This window comes from Carassius auratus, chromosome 29 (assembly GCF_003368295.1).
Source record: "Carassius auratus strain Wakin chromosome 29, ASM336829v1, whole genome shotgun sequence".
Lineage (NCBI taxonomy): Eukaryota > Metazoa > Chordata > Actinopteri > Cypriniformes > Cyprinidae > Carassius > Carassius auratus.
Genome location: NC_039271.1, coordinates 12,564,868 through 12,580,535, shown reverse-complemented (window position 1 = coordinate 12,580,535; position 15,668 = coordinate 12,564,868). Strand labels below are relative to the sequence as shown.

The window sequence follows — 15,668 nt, the reverse complement described above, 5'->3', positions numbered from 1 at the left end:
AATTTATTCCTGTGATGGCATAGCAGTCATTACTCCAGGCCTTAAAGTCACATGATCCTTCAGAAATCATTAAGTATGCTGATTTTTTAATCACCGTTTAAACAGTTGTGCTGCTGAAAATTTTTCTGGAAACTATGTTGTGTGTCAGTGTTATTTGACGCGATTTAAACAAAGATTTAAAACCTTTGTTTGAAATAGAAATCCTTTTTAACATAAATCTATACTGTCATTTTTTTAATACAATGTGTAATGTTTTTATTTAAAATATTCATCTATCCTCCAGTGAAATCTCATTTGATAACGGCAGTATGATTGTAATAACTACATTGCTTTATTTTAAGCTCTATTAAAACACGAACACACTAGATTGTGAGTGTACGTGTCCAGGTGTCATGCTCTTTTTTTTCCCACTAAATAACAGCTACCATCCTCCAGACAGACACACACCCGCGCTGAGTGTGTGTGTTTGTGCTTGGAGATGTGTGCTGAGGATTTCAGGCTTTCAGTCTGACAGTGAAGGCTGACACAGTGAAAGTGATTATAGAATGACACATTTGACACTGCAAGAGAGGAGGATTTGCTTTATTGCATCAAAAATGATTTTTCTTTTTTAGGAATTCATACTTTTTTTTTTTCAACGAGGTGCTTTTAAACAGAGAAATGTGTCAATAAAGACAATTTCAATATTATAAAACATTTCTACTTAAAATAAATGCTCAATAAGCAGCACAACTCCTTTAAAACAGTGATTTTAAATCGTAATACTTCACATTATCACAGTTTTTACTTGGTGAGTATAAAAGACAAGAAAAAAAAAAAAGAAAAAAACTAACATTCAAAAAGGTAATGTGTGTGTGTGTGTGTGTGGAAGAATAGAGCTTATTTTGACCTATTAGTCTTCACCCAAGTACATATTTCTGTTAAAAGCCCACATATCGAAGGCAACCTACTATTTTTAGCATATTTATTTATAAATACTTCCACCGTGTTTTAACCATGTATCCGGCTAGGACACTTGTGAAGGATTTTTGATTGTTTTATGTTTGTGTTATTAAATCTTGGCGTAGAACCCCTTATCTAAATGTCAGGAATATCTACCGATATCAAACATAAACACTTAAAACCGATCTGTAATTACAGACTCGGAGTACAGTCAGAAATACTTGACGGGAAACACATGCATATGATCCTCGTCGTTTCCTGTTTTGGGTCGTAATATTATAGTGTATTAGCGGAATAAACCATAAAAATCAGTTGAATCCAACACACGGAGTCGAGGATGAAGGGTAGGTTTAGCATCTCTCATCCTTAACACATGCTCTCCTCGCCAACCATTTAGATTAAAGCTCTTATTTGAGATTGCTTATGAGTTCATCAGAGCTAATGCTTATGACTGCGTGCTCATACATCCACACAATCAGATATTAACTGGAGATATCAGATGGCTGCAGGATGTCTCGTTAACAGGGTTCCCAACAGCTTTTCCACTCGTGGGTAATTCCCGGATAATGATTGTCATCTGTAGATCAGGTAACAACCCTTGGAATTAAATGATTATTCATATTAGTGTACGAATGTTGAGAATAAAGCACCATAAAATATTTGAGATTTGATGGAGAGCTGTATAAGACATTACGTTATAAAAAAGTTAAAGGTTGGTAAAAAAAAAAGGTTTTGATGTTTCTGAAGGTCTTCTATGCTTGCTTTGCTTATTATACTATACTATGCTTATTTTGATACAAAATGCAGTAAAAACATTATCAAATAATATTAGTTTAAAGTTATGCTGCTTATGTCTTTTCAGGAGCCTTTGATTAATCGATATTTCATAGGATTCATTTAAAAGGGAAATCTTTTATAACGTTTTGCCAGTCTTTATTGACTTTTTGCATCTTTGATGAATAAACATATGAAAAAAAACTAACCAAAAACAATTTGAAGGTTGGAGGTATTCTGAAACCTTTCAAACAGATCCACGTGTAGCATGTTCAATTTTAATAAGAAAAAAAAAACAGAACATACACTATATGGGGTGTTGGGATATTATTTTAATATGAAAACCAAAACGGAAGAAAATGTGACTGTCAGCTTGTTTTCAGTTTGATCTGCTGATTGGGAAACACTGATGATTTTTTTTATTGTTTTTTTTTTTTTTTTTAAAGGTAACAGAAAAATATTCCAGCATGTTTATATAAGAACAGAACCATAGAAAAATAGAATATATATACTTATGTACAGCTTTGTTTGTACATTTCAATTTTCATTTTAAAATATAAAAATAATACACTTTTTCCTCCTGGCTTGTAAAGTGATGATTGTAAAGCTATGAAGATGCTAGAAATCCAGACATGTTAGCCTTATCTTGTTTTTCATCATGCTATTTCTTTTTGTGGGTCTGTTCAGATATGCAAAGATAAAAATCCCTTCATAAAAAGAAGAATGTCCTTCCACTCAGATTTTAACACATTTCTTGCCCTGTTGTATGAAAGCGAAACATAAAATCCATAGTAAAATCTTCCTTCCAGAAAATATTAAAATACTTAAGATTGCCCTTTGCTAACAACATCTAAACATCTAAAATTCAAAAGTGATTTGATATTCTGATCATTCACAATCAAACTGGTTTTCCTGTTGTGAATCTGCTGCGGAGGTGCTCCACTTATTGGATGCTACATTCAGAATAGCAGGGTAGTCCTGAGATGGTTCGGAGCATGAAAGCTGTGTGTATGTATGCACGTGTCCAGATGGTTTTCCTGCTTCAGAAAGCTTTTGAGCTGGAGTCTGTAGCGAGCCGGGAGACATATGCTTCATAGATGGTGTCCAGGAACGATGCATCATTCTGAATCACAGAATGAGAGGACCAACCCATTAGACATAGAGCAGCAGTCAGAGTCAGAGTCAAACACACTACATGTACTACTGTACAAATCAATGATGAATTAATAAAAGACATGCTGTAATGTTCTAAAAGATTTCTATTGCATAGGAAAACTGTCTTTTAAACTTTCTATTCATCAAAAAAAAAAAAGAATCGCACCAAAAACTGGTGCATCTCTAAATTATAGATCAGTACTGGAATAATACAGATAGTCATGTGTTTGGTTCTGACCTTGATGAGGTGGAGCAGTGTGGCTTGTAGCTGAGTCCTGCTAAGTGCCCTGGGTTCGACTAGTTCTGCTCTCGTGGCTTTGGTCTGGGTGAACATGCTGGGTGACAGAAGGAGGGTGGGGGCTCCGGTCGCTGAGCTCACCTGCACCCGCACATATTATAATCAAACGTTACAAATACTGCTGCAAGATGACTTACTACTTATCTGAGAGGAACATAATGGAAACGCATTCGGTTTCATCAGAATAGCTAAAAAAAAAGATTTCATTTAACCTGTGTCGAGTTAGTTTTGCTGAGACCGGAGCTGCCGGTGGTGAGATTCGGCTGTAGGAGCTCCTGCTCCTGCTGCACCAATGTGAGCCTTTGGAGAAGCTCATGTGGCGACACCATGTTCCCTGCCATTCCAGCAGGGGGTGCCTTATTTGGGAGGTAGAGTAAGTGCTGAGGCGGGGCCGGCCCTGAGGCTTTAGCTTTAGGGTGGATTTGGGGCCCCACCCCACTTTCTCCCTGATTTAACTGATTCCCTGGAGTCCCTGCCACAGGAAGAGGGTTCATTAGCAGTTTTTGTATCGGGTCGGGCTGGTTCTGGACTGCACCGTTTTCACACAGACGACTCTCTGGGGATTCAGACAGAGGCCGCAGGAGAGAACCAGACATGAGCTTGTGGATGGCTGGACAGTGCTGTGAGGGGGTGTTGGACACCACGGCGCCACTTGCCAGAGAAGGGTCATCATAAGACAGCGAGCGGACCACCGCAGGCCGCGTTGGACCCACCCTGCTGACAGCTGAGGTGGGCTGTGGCGAGACAGAGTCTGGTTTCGACTGAGCCCCGAACAAAGAGACAACCGAGAGGCGCTTTGACTCCATCTCTGTATCCTGAGAGAGTGAAAGTGTCTTTTTTGATGTGTAAGCATGTCAATATTACATTTATGTTACATCTGCTGCATCACAAACATACTGAGAAGTATTCACACCTGCTGCGTTTGACCCTGGACGTGCGTGTCCTGTGCTGGTTTGAGGGGTATGGGTTTGATCAAATGGGGGCTTCCATGGAGGACACCACCGCTGCCAATTTCTTTCGGCTCGCTGAGCTTTCCCTAAAAAGAGAGGGAGAAAACCCAAGTAGGAGAAATGCACTGTGCACTGGTGACATCTAGTGCGTATGAAGCACCTACAAGAAAGAAAAAGACATTAAGACATGCGTGTTACCTTGTCATAGTCATCCCGTGCTTTAGTGAGCATCTGCATTATATCCACACCCTGCTCTGCCGATCGCGGAGAGACCGAGCCAACAGCCATTTGCGGCTGTAACTGCTGTTCCTGTCCTGCCAAACTGACAAGCATCAAGAAATAGCGTGTGTTTGTGAGAAAGTCAGAGCTAGGGTTGCAAAACTTGCTTTTTTTTTAAATGCAGAAAACCAAAATAGGTTGTATTGGCATTTGGTTTCCATTAACAGCTTTTGAATATCTGCCATGTCGAAGAAAGTGTTAAAATAACTCAAGAGTGTTTCCTCTACTGCAGCAAGAACAAAATAACAAAGACAAATTGTTGGAACTTGTTGTGATGAGATAAACAGATTGGGTGCTTCTAAATCAGGGGTGAGGCAGAGTTTAGCTCCTCCCCCAATTTAAGACACTTGAACCAGCCAATTTTATAACCACAAACTTCTAGGCATACGTGTTGGAGCTAAACTATGCAGGACAGTGGGCCTTCGGGTGCACCTGGGGTTAAACATCTCTACGCAAACTCATAGAAAGGCAAGATTTTTCTATCGCATCGTCCTCATTGGTTGCAGAATGACTTCGGCGATGAATGAATCTTATGAGTAGACTCTCTTGAATCAATATTCAAATTTATTGTGGCATTTTATATTATGAAACACATTCTAGAAAAACAAAAAAACATAGAAATGTGATAAATAGGTTATGTTTTTTTTTCATAGACTTGTTAAAAGAATCATTAAGGGAATTTAGGAACTTAATGGAATTAGAATCAGAACCAGAATTAAAAGTTGTGCGATAGAGATAAGAGGAGAAACTCACTTCTTCATGAGTTCTGCAATACGCTGACAGTCTTCTTTATCGTAGAACCAGATGCCAAAGATGGACACTGCCCAAAAAAAACATACACACACATTAATGTTAATCTTAATCAAAGATTCGGTCAAAACCAGTGACAATCATGAGGAAATAACTTTGAACCCAGCATCAGAATTAGTGGAAATGGACCACTGGATCTGACAGCATACATGCACTTTTCACTCTTTAACTGACATTCCGTTCCCAGAGAGTCCAAACTCCCAAGTGCCCAAGCGGAACTGGAGCCAACTGCTGTGCCAGGACACTAAAATGTCTTTAAAGACCAAGATGTATCTTCTGATGCTTGTATCCACAATCGGGTTCGTTTTAAAGAACAACCTTATAAGGGACAATTAATAGAGATTTCAGTGATACGATTAAACTCTGGTTCCTCATAAACTAAACTTAGAGCCTGGTGCTGACAGCTGAAACAGGACCGGTTTCAGTCACCTCCAGAAGTAGCAGAGAGATAAGGGCAGTAAAAGGAGGAGAGAGAGAGAGAGAGAGAGAGAGAGAGAGAGAGAGAGAGAGTGGGTGCTGTGTCCACAGCCGTTCATTCTCAGAGCAGAGATCACCAGGCGGGTCAGTGCCTGGGGAAAAACCCCAAAAAAACACTGCCTGGGAACTGAGGAACACAACTTGGAGAGAGTGAGAAAGAACGAGCAGGGGGAGGAGAGCAAGGAGTAGGACAGAGAGCGATGAGAGGACATTGCGAGCGCTCCTGAAGTTAAACATAAAACACAACAAAGAGAGAGAGAAAAAAAAAAACAGACCTGAAATGCACACCTTTGCATTCGCTGCATGTTTTACTGAATGGAGCGCAATCCACACAAGCAGTGATGGCGAACTTCTGACTGACTTCAAATAGACCAAAGCTTCACTCTCCCGAGGATTCCAGTCTCAGAAAGACAATAAAGATGCTGCGAGGGCTGTTCGGTCGCCGCAGGCTGAAGCACGAGCGGCTGAAGGAGGACGTGGAGGTGCGCTTCAAAGGGGAGCTGGTGTCGGAGAGAGAGCTGGGATACACTTTCGTGCGGCCAGGAGGTAAGAGCTTTGCACACGCAACAGTCCGGCTGAAAGTCTCCAGCTGCGCAGTCGCAAATCACAAGCACAACGCTGCATTTGTTTAAGAGACGAGCTGACAGAATCCAGCACCCTCTGCACACGAGGAAGAACCATGTCTATAAGGTGGACAGTGTAGGTCTGACTTCCAGTCGTCTGAAACCTTATTAACAGTGTTTGTAAAGCCATTATTGCCCATACTAAGTATTCAACTATTAAAAAAAGGTTTGACAAGTAACACTTGTGCTGTTTGTGCAATAGCTCAAACCATGTGCTTTGCTGAGGAGAGGTGTGCTATACGTCACCAGACTTCGTTTTCATCTGGTGGATGATATAGCAGGAAAAGATTCCTTAGACTTACATTAAACAAGGGATAGGAGCCATATCTACAATCACGAACAGAGTGCTGCAGTAATGAGTCCAGAAACCTGGCAACGCACTTCCGGTTCAGTTGTCTGGGTATTTTTAATGGGTTTTTGGTCAAATGCCTAAAATAAGGTCTCCGGACAAAGTCAAGTTTTATTCTCTGACAAAATGTACATCAGTTATACCCCACTTGTTATTTAAGATCTTACGCTGCCTGAAAACGATGGCTGATGGGGGCATTAAACTGTATCGATATCAGAAACGGTCAAACTTTTCTCCTTATTTGCACTTTTGAAGTACTTAAGGCTTTTTCGTATGCATTCTATTTGCTGGTCTCTTTATCATAAATTTCCTTGGAAGCGTGTGCATGGGCGAGAGGCTTGTTATCTAATCAGTATTGGCTGGTCGGGTCTGTGATGCTGGCAGCAAACTGAAAGAGAAACGCACACACACACACACACTTCTCTGCACCATATAAGGCACTGTGGATCTGGGGCCTTTCATGCAGGCATGCCTGCCAAGGATCTCTGATCTTACACACACACACACGCACACAAGTCTGACAGCTCTCTGGATTCAGACACACTTTTACAGCGGTTAAGTTCTTCACTTTTTGGATGCTCATCCTGCTCGATTCACACCCGATATCAACATCCGTTTAAAGTGATCCTATTGCCACTGGATGCTAAAAACACACTTAAATGGGGTCCAAAAACTTTTACCATCAGCAGTCTGCACATACCATCCGTGTCCAGCCTGATTTTTGTGTCTGTGCATCCGTGTGCGTGTGAGTGATTTGAACCCATTTGCATCTATCTGCACTCATACTTGCGTGCTCAACTAAGCATGAGAGGTAAACTCAGAAAGTAAAGTATCCGTGGAGCTTAAACGCAATGAAGGACCACCAACTCACCTGACAATAAACCACTGAACACCGAAGTTCAGTTTATGTCTCTGTGGAACCCTTATTATGATGAGATCACCCAAGACCGCTCTTAATACCAGAGGTCAAGACAGAGTCATTTTGTGGGCTGAACATCAGAATTTTACATTTCCTTAAACGCAGAGATATACTAAATGAGGCAATCTCCCAAAATCCTCATGTAGGCATTCCTGTAGCATTACAGCATGGTGCATGAGATTCAATATACAGAAAACGCATGAACTTGTCAAAAAATATCTTGAATGCAATGTTTGGATAAATGCATTTACAAAATTGAGGATTTGTAACCCTGTCTGACATAACATGATTGTTTCTAAAACACATACTTTAATCTCACCACATTATGTAAGGATTCATTTATGGAAAACAACTTTAAAAATCCACCAAATCTGCATATGATGTGCAATATCATACAGTATTACTCTTTTAGCTTTACTGTGATGCATTTGAGCTGTAAGAGCTCACAGAGAGACTTACAGCGAGCGTTCCTGTACAGGAGAAACGGATGCTGCAGCTGGAAATCTAAGTCTTTAGTGATGGGCTCGCTCAGGTTGTCCATGCTCAGCCGATTCAGGATGGTGAAGCCGTGCCTGGGGGAGGCAAGTCTGATGCGCAGAAAACTGACATTAGAATCCACAGCACGAGTGGGAAACTAAAGCTTGTTAGATTGTGTGTGTGTGCGCCTCACTGCTGAAAACACCAGAAAACATACAAACCTGTTATAGACAAACAGAGTTCCCTCCACATCTGTCTTTTCCTGCAGAAAATAAAATATATACATACATTTACCTTAAAATAAAAATAAACTAACATACATGTAAGGACAATTTATTTTTTTACAATAGTCGTTTATCTACCTATCCATTATCTGTCATTGACTGTGTTTTTATCATCATTTACCCATTCATTGGTGGTGTTGTTGAAGGTGTAAAGTGCTACTTGGCTGGCCAGGTCTGTGATGCTGTGAATGTAGGGGTCGAGTCTCTTTAGGGCAGACAGACTCATGGATAAACAGCTCCCGCCTCCACCTGTGCTTGCAGTCATGGCTCCAGTCCTGTTCTGTAAATAAAATATATGATTTTTTTAAATAAAAGCATGCAGATGTCCGAGATTACAGACAGTGTTTAATTAAAACAATTGTAAGGCTGCTCAGCAATTGTTTACATGCATCACTATCATCACAGCCGATTAGGAATATTTTAACTACTCCGCATAAATCTTAATTTTAATGCACGAACTGAACTTTAAACTGCAGCTTTTAATGTTTTGTAAAATATTGTTTCTGCATACACACGGTTTTGTGTGTCCAAATTATGATCAAAAGCAGCACGATATCCACGGCCTAGTTATAAATGTAGACAACAGTCAAACAAAGCTCAAAAAACAATTAGGCGTGGACACATTTAAATATTTCATGAATGCAAACCAGTTTCAGTTTACTAAATAAATAAATAAATAAATCAGAGCTGTGCAAGTCGTCTAATTGATATATAAATAAATCAGAAATTTACCTTGATGCCGTTAAACAAAATAAATAGATCAGACTTGTGCATAATTAATACAGTAAACAAGGCTTAAATTAGGTTATAAAATAAACTGTATACTGGTTGAGAGTCTTTCTAAGCTAAAAGAGCCCACCTTCAAGTCTCATTATATTATGGGCCCTAGATTTGCTTCGGGTTCCTCGTTTGTTGAAAGCCGTAAATCCGATCGCTATAACTTAAAGTAATAGCATTATTCATTCATGCCCGTAGCACAACTCTTAAAAAGTTTGGTACTAGAAGTTAGCGGTTTGTTCAAATCCCTAACCGTCTATGAACAATAACTGATGTTTCCACTAATAATTAAACAATCCATACCTGCATATGTCTACAAATGAAATAAGTGAGGCCATGATTAGACTATGCTGCCCTGTTATAGATCAGACTGGAGTGAAACTTACCTGCACTTAAAATATACCGCACAAATGCTAAATATATATTATATATATAAACGAGATTCAGCTCTGACTGAACCGCTTTGTTTCACGTTCCGGTCTCCTGGTGCACGTTTGCAATGTTCTGCAAATTTGTAAAACGTGAATAAATCGCTTTATTTAACTTCTCTAACTCCTAAAAGGTCCAGCTCTCGCCATGTTTGCTCTGACGGCCAGACAGAACGAGTCGATCGCTGAGCTCGCTCACACACAGACACACAGGAAAAGTAATCGAGGAGACAGAATAAGCGATGAGCCTGAAGCCCCGCCCCCCGCAGCTGGCTCGCGCTCACCTGAGGCCCGCCAGACCTTTAATTTACATCATGTACATGGTACTAAATAAAGTGAGCGGACGCTGCAGAGTTTGTGCGTCCAGGGGAGCGCTTGAGGTTTGGAAATTCTCGTATCCCTGCATTGTTCATCCTCTGGTAGGCATGATTTGAAGTTTAACGTTTTTGTAAATGTTTGTTTGTTTGCATATTCCGCAGTCCAGAGGACTTACTGTGTCCTGCTGCAATTTTAATAGCTAAACGTAGTGTAATTTTAAAGCGCATTTAGGAACCCCCCCCCCCCCCCCTATCTCAATATATCCCACAATATTATCTCAAGCTTTTGACTTATTAAAATTATCATATCTCACTGAATATAATGTACTTTAAAAATGTGCTAGTAGCCTAGTACATGCTTTTGCATCATCCACGACATCTGTCATGCCAGGCAATACGACATAAACATAACATAAAAAGATTTACGCCCTTAAAAGAAGCTTCAGATAGGGACTCTACATTAAGGTTGCAACCTAGAAACTGAATGCTATTGTGCCCCTTGAGCAAGATGCAAAGGGTTGCTTCAGGGTGACAGTCATATTATACTTGCAAGTGCACCTTGTAAAAGAACAATTTACTCACCGACACTTCACTCATTTGTCACTAGAGGGCATCACTATACAGTTCCTCGTGATTTATCCTGGTTCTCGGCAGGATTGCAGACCTGTTCCAGAGAGCACAGCAGCCCAAGCAGTTTTTATGATGTCTCAGCTGAGCTGAAAAAAAAAAAAACTTTCCAAAAAAGTAGACTTAATAAACTAACATAGCCTATATTTTAGAAATAAAACCTTTCTGTTCTGTATACTTAATTCTCATTACATGGTGGGGTAAGAGTCAGTAGAGGGATATGTCACCTCAGTTTAGTTAATTGGTTCATAATAGTGTTATTAAAAAAAGCCTTTGGTTGTAGAGCACAGCCACCGCTGTATCACATCCAGTGTTCAGACAGAGACATGATCCGTCTTGACATTTGAAATGTGAGTCTGGAAAGCCGGGAGGAATTTTGTAATCTTTGAAGCGACACATTAACCAGTTTTCCTTCTGTACCGGTGCCCGTGATTTTTTTTTTTCAATCCCTGGATTCCCAGACGCTCATGATTACAGGGTGGCACTGAAAACCACTTTGTGTATGTCTCCTCTGTGCTTTGAATAAACATACCAAAGTGAATCAATTATTTTGAGGATGCTGAGGGGAAATCGCTGACCTCTGTCATGAACTTTTGTTCAAAGCCAAATTCAATCAAAGAACTTGGCCGTACATATTTTTCATGAATCCAGAGGGACATCTGAAAACCTGCCGTTTCGAGTACCTCTCTTTCCTGCTACTTGTTTCATGATTCTTCTGACTGTTGTGAAAAATCAAGATCTGCACTTGTGATGCGCAGAGAGCAAGAGCGCGAGCAAGAAATGATCATCTGGGGGCAGGGGATGTCTCTTGGGACATGTGAAGTTTTCTCATGGCTGGAGGGAGGGACCAGAGAAGGGCCTGCTAAATTCGTACTAGGCCGTCTGCTGATGAAAGATTCTCATTCATCTTGCAGAAATTCCCAGGACCCATGGTCCCCTTTATCATAGCCCACCAGTGCCCAGGAAACCGCCTGTCCTGCCACAGGAAGATCAGGCCGGTTAAACCTCAGCTGAAGGGAAAAATCAGCCCCGACACCTGCTGATGGGGAACCCAGCATTCTTCCCAGAAGTGGCATCCCGGCAGGCAGCAGGAAGTGGATAATGTCTAAACATGGTGTATGGAACCGTGTCTCCCACGCCAGATTCGTTATGCTACAAATCATCTTCTGGCATGAGTGTAAAAGAACTTGAATCGTTTCATAGTCTGACTATACGCTTATTGGAGCCGATTCGACTCTATATCTTCCCAAGTTTGCTCTCTCCCCCTCGAGATACAGGCCGTGTGGAAAAGCGTGGAGGATTTATTCTCCTGTTCTAGCGCAGTCACATCTGGAAGCAGTCAGGGAGTCTACAGGGGAGGGGGTCTGGTCGTCAGATCATTGCAGAGAGGCTGCTGGTGCGCGCTCTCTCTCCGCAGGGCCACAGACTGTCTACTCCCCTTTCTCTCCAACATGGACTGGACGCGGCCGATTCTGCACTCCGTTTCCTAACGAGGCGCGACGCAAACTACGCCTGCTGTGGAACATCTCCGATGGAATCGATCACATATGAAGACCGAAGCCCGTGAGATCTGGAATATACACACCTAATTTTGTACCTTTTGCTGCGCTTTCTGAAACGGTCTCTGAAACCTACGCCCGCTTCTCCCGCGCTTCTCCCGGCTCTCGCAGCATCCTTTTTCGAACCGTCTCCGAGCGAATCGCGCCGATTTGGTTATCGATCATCAGCAAGCGGCGCTGGTATCATGTTTCTTAGGTAGGGCCCGGATGTTCCAAAGATGCACCGGTTCGTTTTCTTAGGTGGTTCCTGCGACTATCCTTTCCTGATCTTTAGCTCCATAATGGGGATCAGGTAATATTAACTAAGCCGCAAGAGAAGGAATATCCTACGCTTTGCGTTTTTCATCTTTCCTTCCCCCGTTTTTTCTTTCATTTTCTTTCCCTTGGGTTGTTTTTTCCTACCCCCTCCTTTTTTTTACAACCTTTTCTTCATTCACCTTCGGATAAAGCTGGACCACATATATGGTAAATGAAAGCAAAAACATGTACATACCGGAGGACACCCTTGAAAACCATCAAGGTAATTTCTCTGTTTGTCTTTCCTCTGTTTGAAAACTATGTGTGTGTGTGTGTGTGTGTGTGTGTGTGTGTGTGTGCCATATGGATGTTTTGGGGGGTGTATGTAGAGTGTGTTGGCATTATCATGGGCATGACGCGGGGGTGTACCCGAACCCCTCCATTTTCAACCACACTATGCGCACTCATATCTCCTTTGAGAGGACGCTCAACAAATGTCATGAAATATAACCACTTATGCCCAACAGCTATTTTATTGTTATTTTGGAGGGAAATGCGTTAATGTAGTTGATGAACTTGTTGGGTGGCTCGTTACGCACAGGCCACGGTTTGATCATGTATCTAGATCATGTAGTCAGAGACGCGCGCACAGATGTCAATCAATCGATTATCCTGTCAGCTGCTTCACTCTTAAAATCAGCTTTTAACCATTTCGTGCGGCCAGACTGCATTGATCCAAGTCCAGCGGGTAAAATGCACTCGAGGTGGTGTCATCTGCGCATTAATTCACAGTGATTTACTCTGTTCAGAGCATCTCAATGGTGAAACGAAGCACCGTCAGTCATGCCCCGTGCATCTGTTGAATTTCCCTTCTTATCAGACAGCTGGTGTGGCGCAGCAGTCTCCACGGGTTGCGCGGTTTTAACGCTTGCGAAAAGCGCGGAGCCTCACTCTCTTCCCTTCACAAGATCCCCCTCCATCAAGGGCCTCCAGCCGTCTCTTGTTGGCGCCGTGGCAACGGAGCTGCCGACCCATAGCAACAGCGCGGCTCGCGATAAGCCCGCTCCCCGCGCGCGCACCTGCCGCACCTGAGTGAACAAACGCATCCGAGCAAAGCCTGTAAATTGCTGTCAATGATGTAGCCCCGCCCACTCAGGCCCACTGCACATCTGTCATGCACAAAAAAGCTAGTTGATTATGACAACTGGAATAATGAGGTTTCTTTAGCGCTGTCTGTGAGGGACCGAGCGCGTTTCCATAGCCCGTTTGATTGAGTGAATAAACTGAGATAAACTCTTTGTTTGGTATTAAAATAGAAGCTGGAGGACAGTGATGGGAAAAGGATCCCAAATCTAATTTTAGATGCTTTGTTTTGGCAGCTTTGGCAGTAAACGTTTATCTTTGATATTCAGATTTACATCTTACAACTTTCCTCTTGATGCTGAAACATCCTAACAGTTGCTTATAATAACTCACCTTTTTCTTAAATGTGCACTTATAGTGAATGTTTGCTTATAGGAGAAAAGTTTTTCTTTCGAATGACATAAACAGTGCCTTTAAGAAATGTTAAAATCATGTATATGATACTTACATGAGAGGAAATCTCCAGTAATCTTAGTCAAGACACCATGTTGCGATCACATGACCACCTGTGCCACACAATGGCAATTATTTATTAATAAATATTTAGTGTAATAATATATATTTTATGTAGATTTCAGATGCTATACAAAGCATAAAGTGCGCAACACATAGTCAGTGTACAGAAAAAAAGGTGCAACAGAGCAGCCACCAGCAATGCACAAAATTATTCTGATTGAATTGAAAAATGATTTATTAATGTGTTTATGAAAATGTTGCGAAGTAACCAAACTTCATGCATCCAGGCCGACAAGTGTCCGTATAAAGTGGAAACCCACTGTCACTATTCAGACAAATGAAAGCCAGTCTTAAACTTTTAGCATTACCCAACTAAATGATTTACCCAGCCGACCGTTACTAGACTACATATTTGTGTCATAACGGAGCAGGATCTCCGAGGTGGCCTGTAGCCCAGCAGATGTTCATGTTTGTGTTGTGTTGTCGTCTACCGCTGCCGACGAGGGCAGGCTTTCAGGTAAACACAGCCTCAGTCAATCACAGGTCCAGAGCACAGCCACGTATCGCAGCCAAACATGAACCTCTTCTGCTGCACAAACACTCAAACAGCAAGAAGATGGAAAGCATCTTTTGTGCACTGAGACACCGTCACTTTCTGGAACGTTAAATATGACTCATTAAGCGCTTGACTGTTTGTGAAAGAACAAGCAGTTACTGCGACTCGCAAATATACACGTTCTGTATGATTTTTAGACGGCTTTTAACCAGTGCAAAAATGCAGTAACTGTATTTATGTCAGCTGTAGGCTGTAATGATGTCACGGAGTTGTCAATATGATGTCACTCCAGTCATTTATAAGGCTTTTTTTCCATAGAAACATGGAGGAGACATATGTTTTGAAATGGCTTGAAAAGGTTTTAGTTTGTGCATTCCTCTCTCCTTTTCGCCCTTTTCTCTCTCGAAGGTTGTTGGTTCCCTTGACACTCATTGATTAAGATGCTCATCGGTAATGAGGGTGGCATTATCTGGCTTCTTTCCTTCCTCGGCTTTGTGCCAGGTTCATATGACAGGTCATTCAGATCATTAGCTAAATGAAGATGTTTGTGATAGATCTCAAAATGTCTGACAAGCCTCCAGGACGCCATCTCGAATGACCTTCTGTCTGACAGGCGCTAGGTTTTGGGCTTTTCCTTCTTCCCCGGGACAGGGGTGAACGCTGAAGTGTTTTCTTGCTTCTGTCACTGAAACATGCAGGTCACCGAAATCCCACACAAGTGTACCCAGGTCGTTCGATTCCTGGAATCCGTTTACTAATGTTGTTTGTTCAAAGAGTTGTCCAGTGTTTACTAAAGGGATATTTAAGACGGCCAAACTTGCATCGGCATAGTCTGGAAAGTTGTCAGCTTGTTTATTGTTGATGCTTTGGCTAAGAGTATCTGCCGTCACACAGAGATAGACTCCAGTTTCTTGCTTTCCTCATTTGACTCTATTTATCCTGAAACATAAGGACAAAGATGTGGATCTCTCTCGCTGCTGCTTTACATCAGAGCTTGCATTTCTAGACAGTCTGCTTTCATACATGTTTACTGTATTTAAATTGATTGTGGCATGTGACATTAATATGGTGGTAATCGCATGAACACTGTAAGTAGTCATTTAGCGGATGCTTTTATCCAAAGTGACTCACAGTACACTTGTTGCTCATGGCAGTCCCCCTGGAGCAACCTGAGGTTAAATGCATAATAGTGATACTGCACAGTTCGCTACTGTGCCCAATATTGTCCATG

General features: G+C 41.7%; 2 protein-coding genes across 8 annotated transcripts in view; one reads left to right on the top strand and one right to left on the bottom strand.

The window, feature by feature from the left end:
* Positions 1 to 1,938: 1,938 nt before the first annotated feature.
* LOC113048095 (mRNA-decapping enzyme 1B-like) lies at positions 1,939 to 9,736 on the bottom strand. Of its 5 annotated transcripts, none has more exons than XM_026209619.1 (10): positions 9,418 to 9,438; positions 8,459 to 8,617; positions 8,275 to 8,315; positions 8,036 to 8,163; positions 5,152 to 5,218; positions 4,318 to 4,441; positions 4,083 to 4,205; positions 3,382 to 4,002; positions 3,110 to 3,250; positions 1,939 to 2,839 (listed from the first exon to the last, which is right to left on the bottom strand). In XM_026209619.1, exons 1-10 carry the CDS (start codon positions 9,421 to 9,423, stop codon positions 2,759 to 2,761), a joined length of 1,491 nt encoding a protein of 496 aa, XP_026065404.1. In that variant the 5' UTR covers positions 9,424 to 9,438; the 3' UTR covers positions 1,939 to 2,758. The 5 variants fall into 5 exon arrangements, with proteins under 5 accessions (XP_026065404.1, XP_026065408.1, XP_026065407.1 ...); XM_026209623.1 differs by lacking the exon at positions 9,418 to 9,438 and adding an exon at positions 9,197 to 9,410; XM_026209622.1 differs by lacking the exon at positions 9,418 to 9,438 and adding an exon at positions 8,853 to 9,147.
* LOC113048094 (voltage-dependent L-type calcium channel subunit alpha-1C-like) overlaps positions 5,227 to 15,668 on the top strand; it is a 126,186-nt gene continuing 115,744 nt past the window's right edge. For 2 of the 3 annotated variants that reach the window (XM_026209617.1, XM_026209616.1), the window contains exon 1: positions 5,227 to 6,231. In XM_026209617.1, coding sequence (XP_026065402.1) covers positions 6,105 to 6,231 — 127 coding nt within the window. In that variant the 5' untranslated portion in view covers positions 5,227 to 6,104. Of the gene's footprint in view, positions 6,232 to 11,594; positions 12,566 to 15,668 lie in introns of those variants that run through there. The other variant, XM_026209618.1, reaches the window with a different exon arrangement.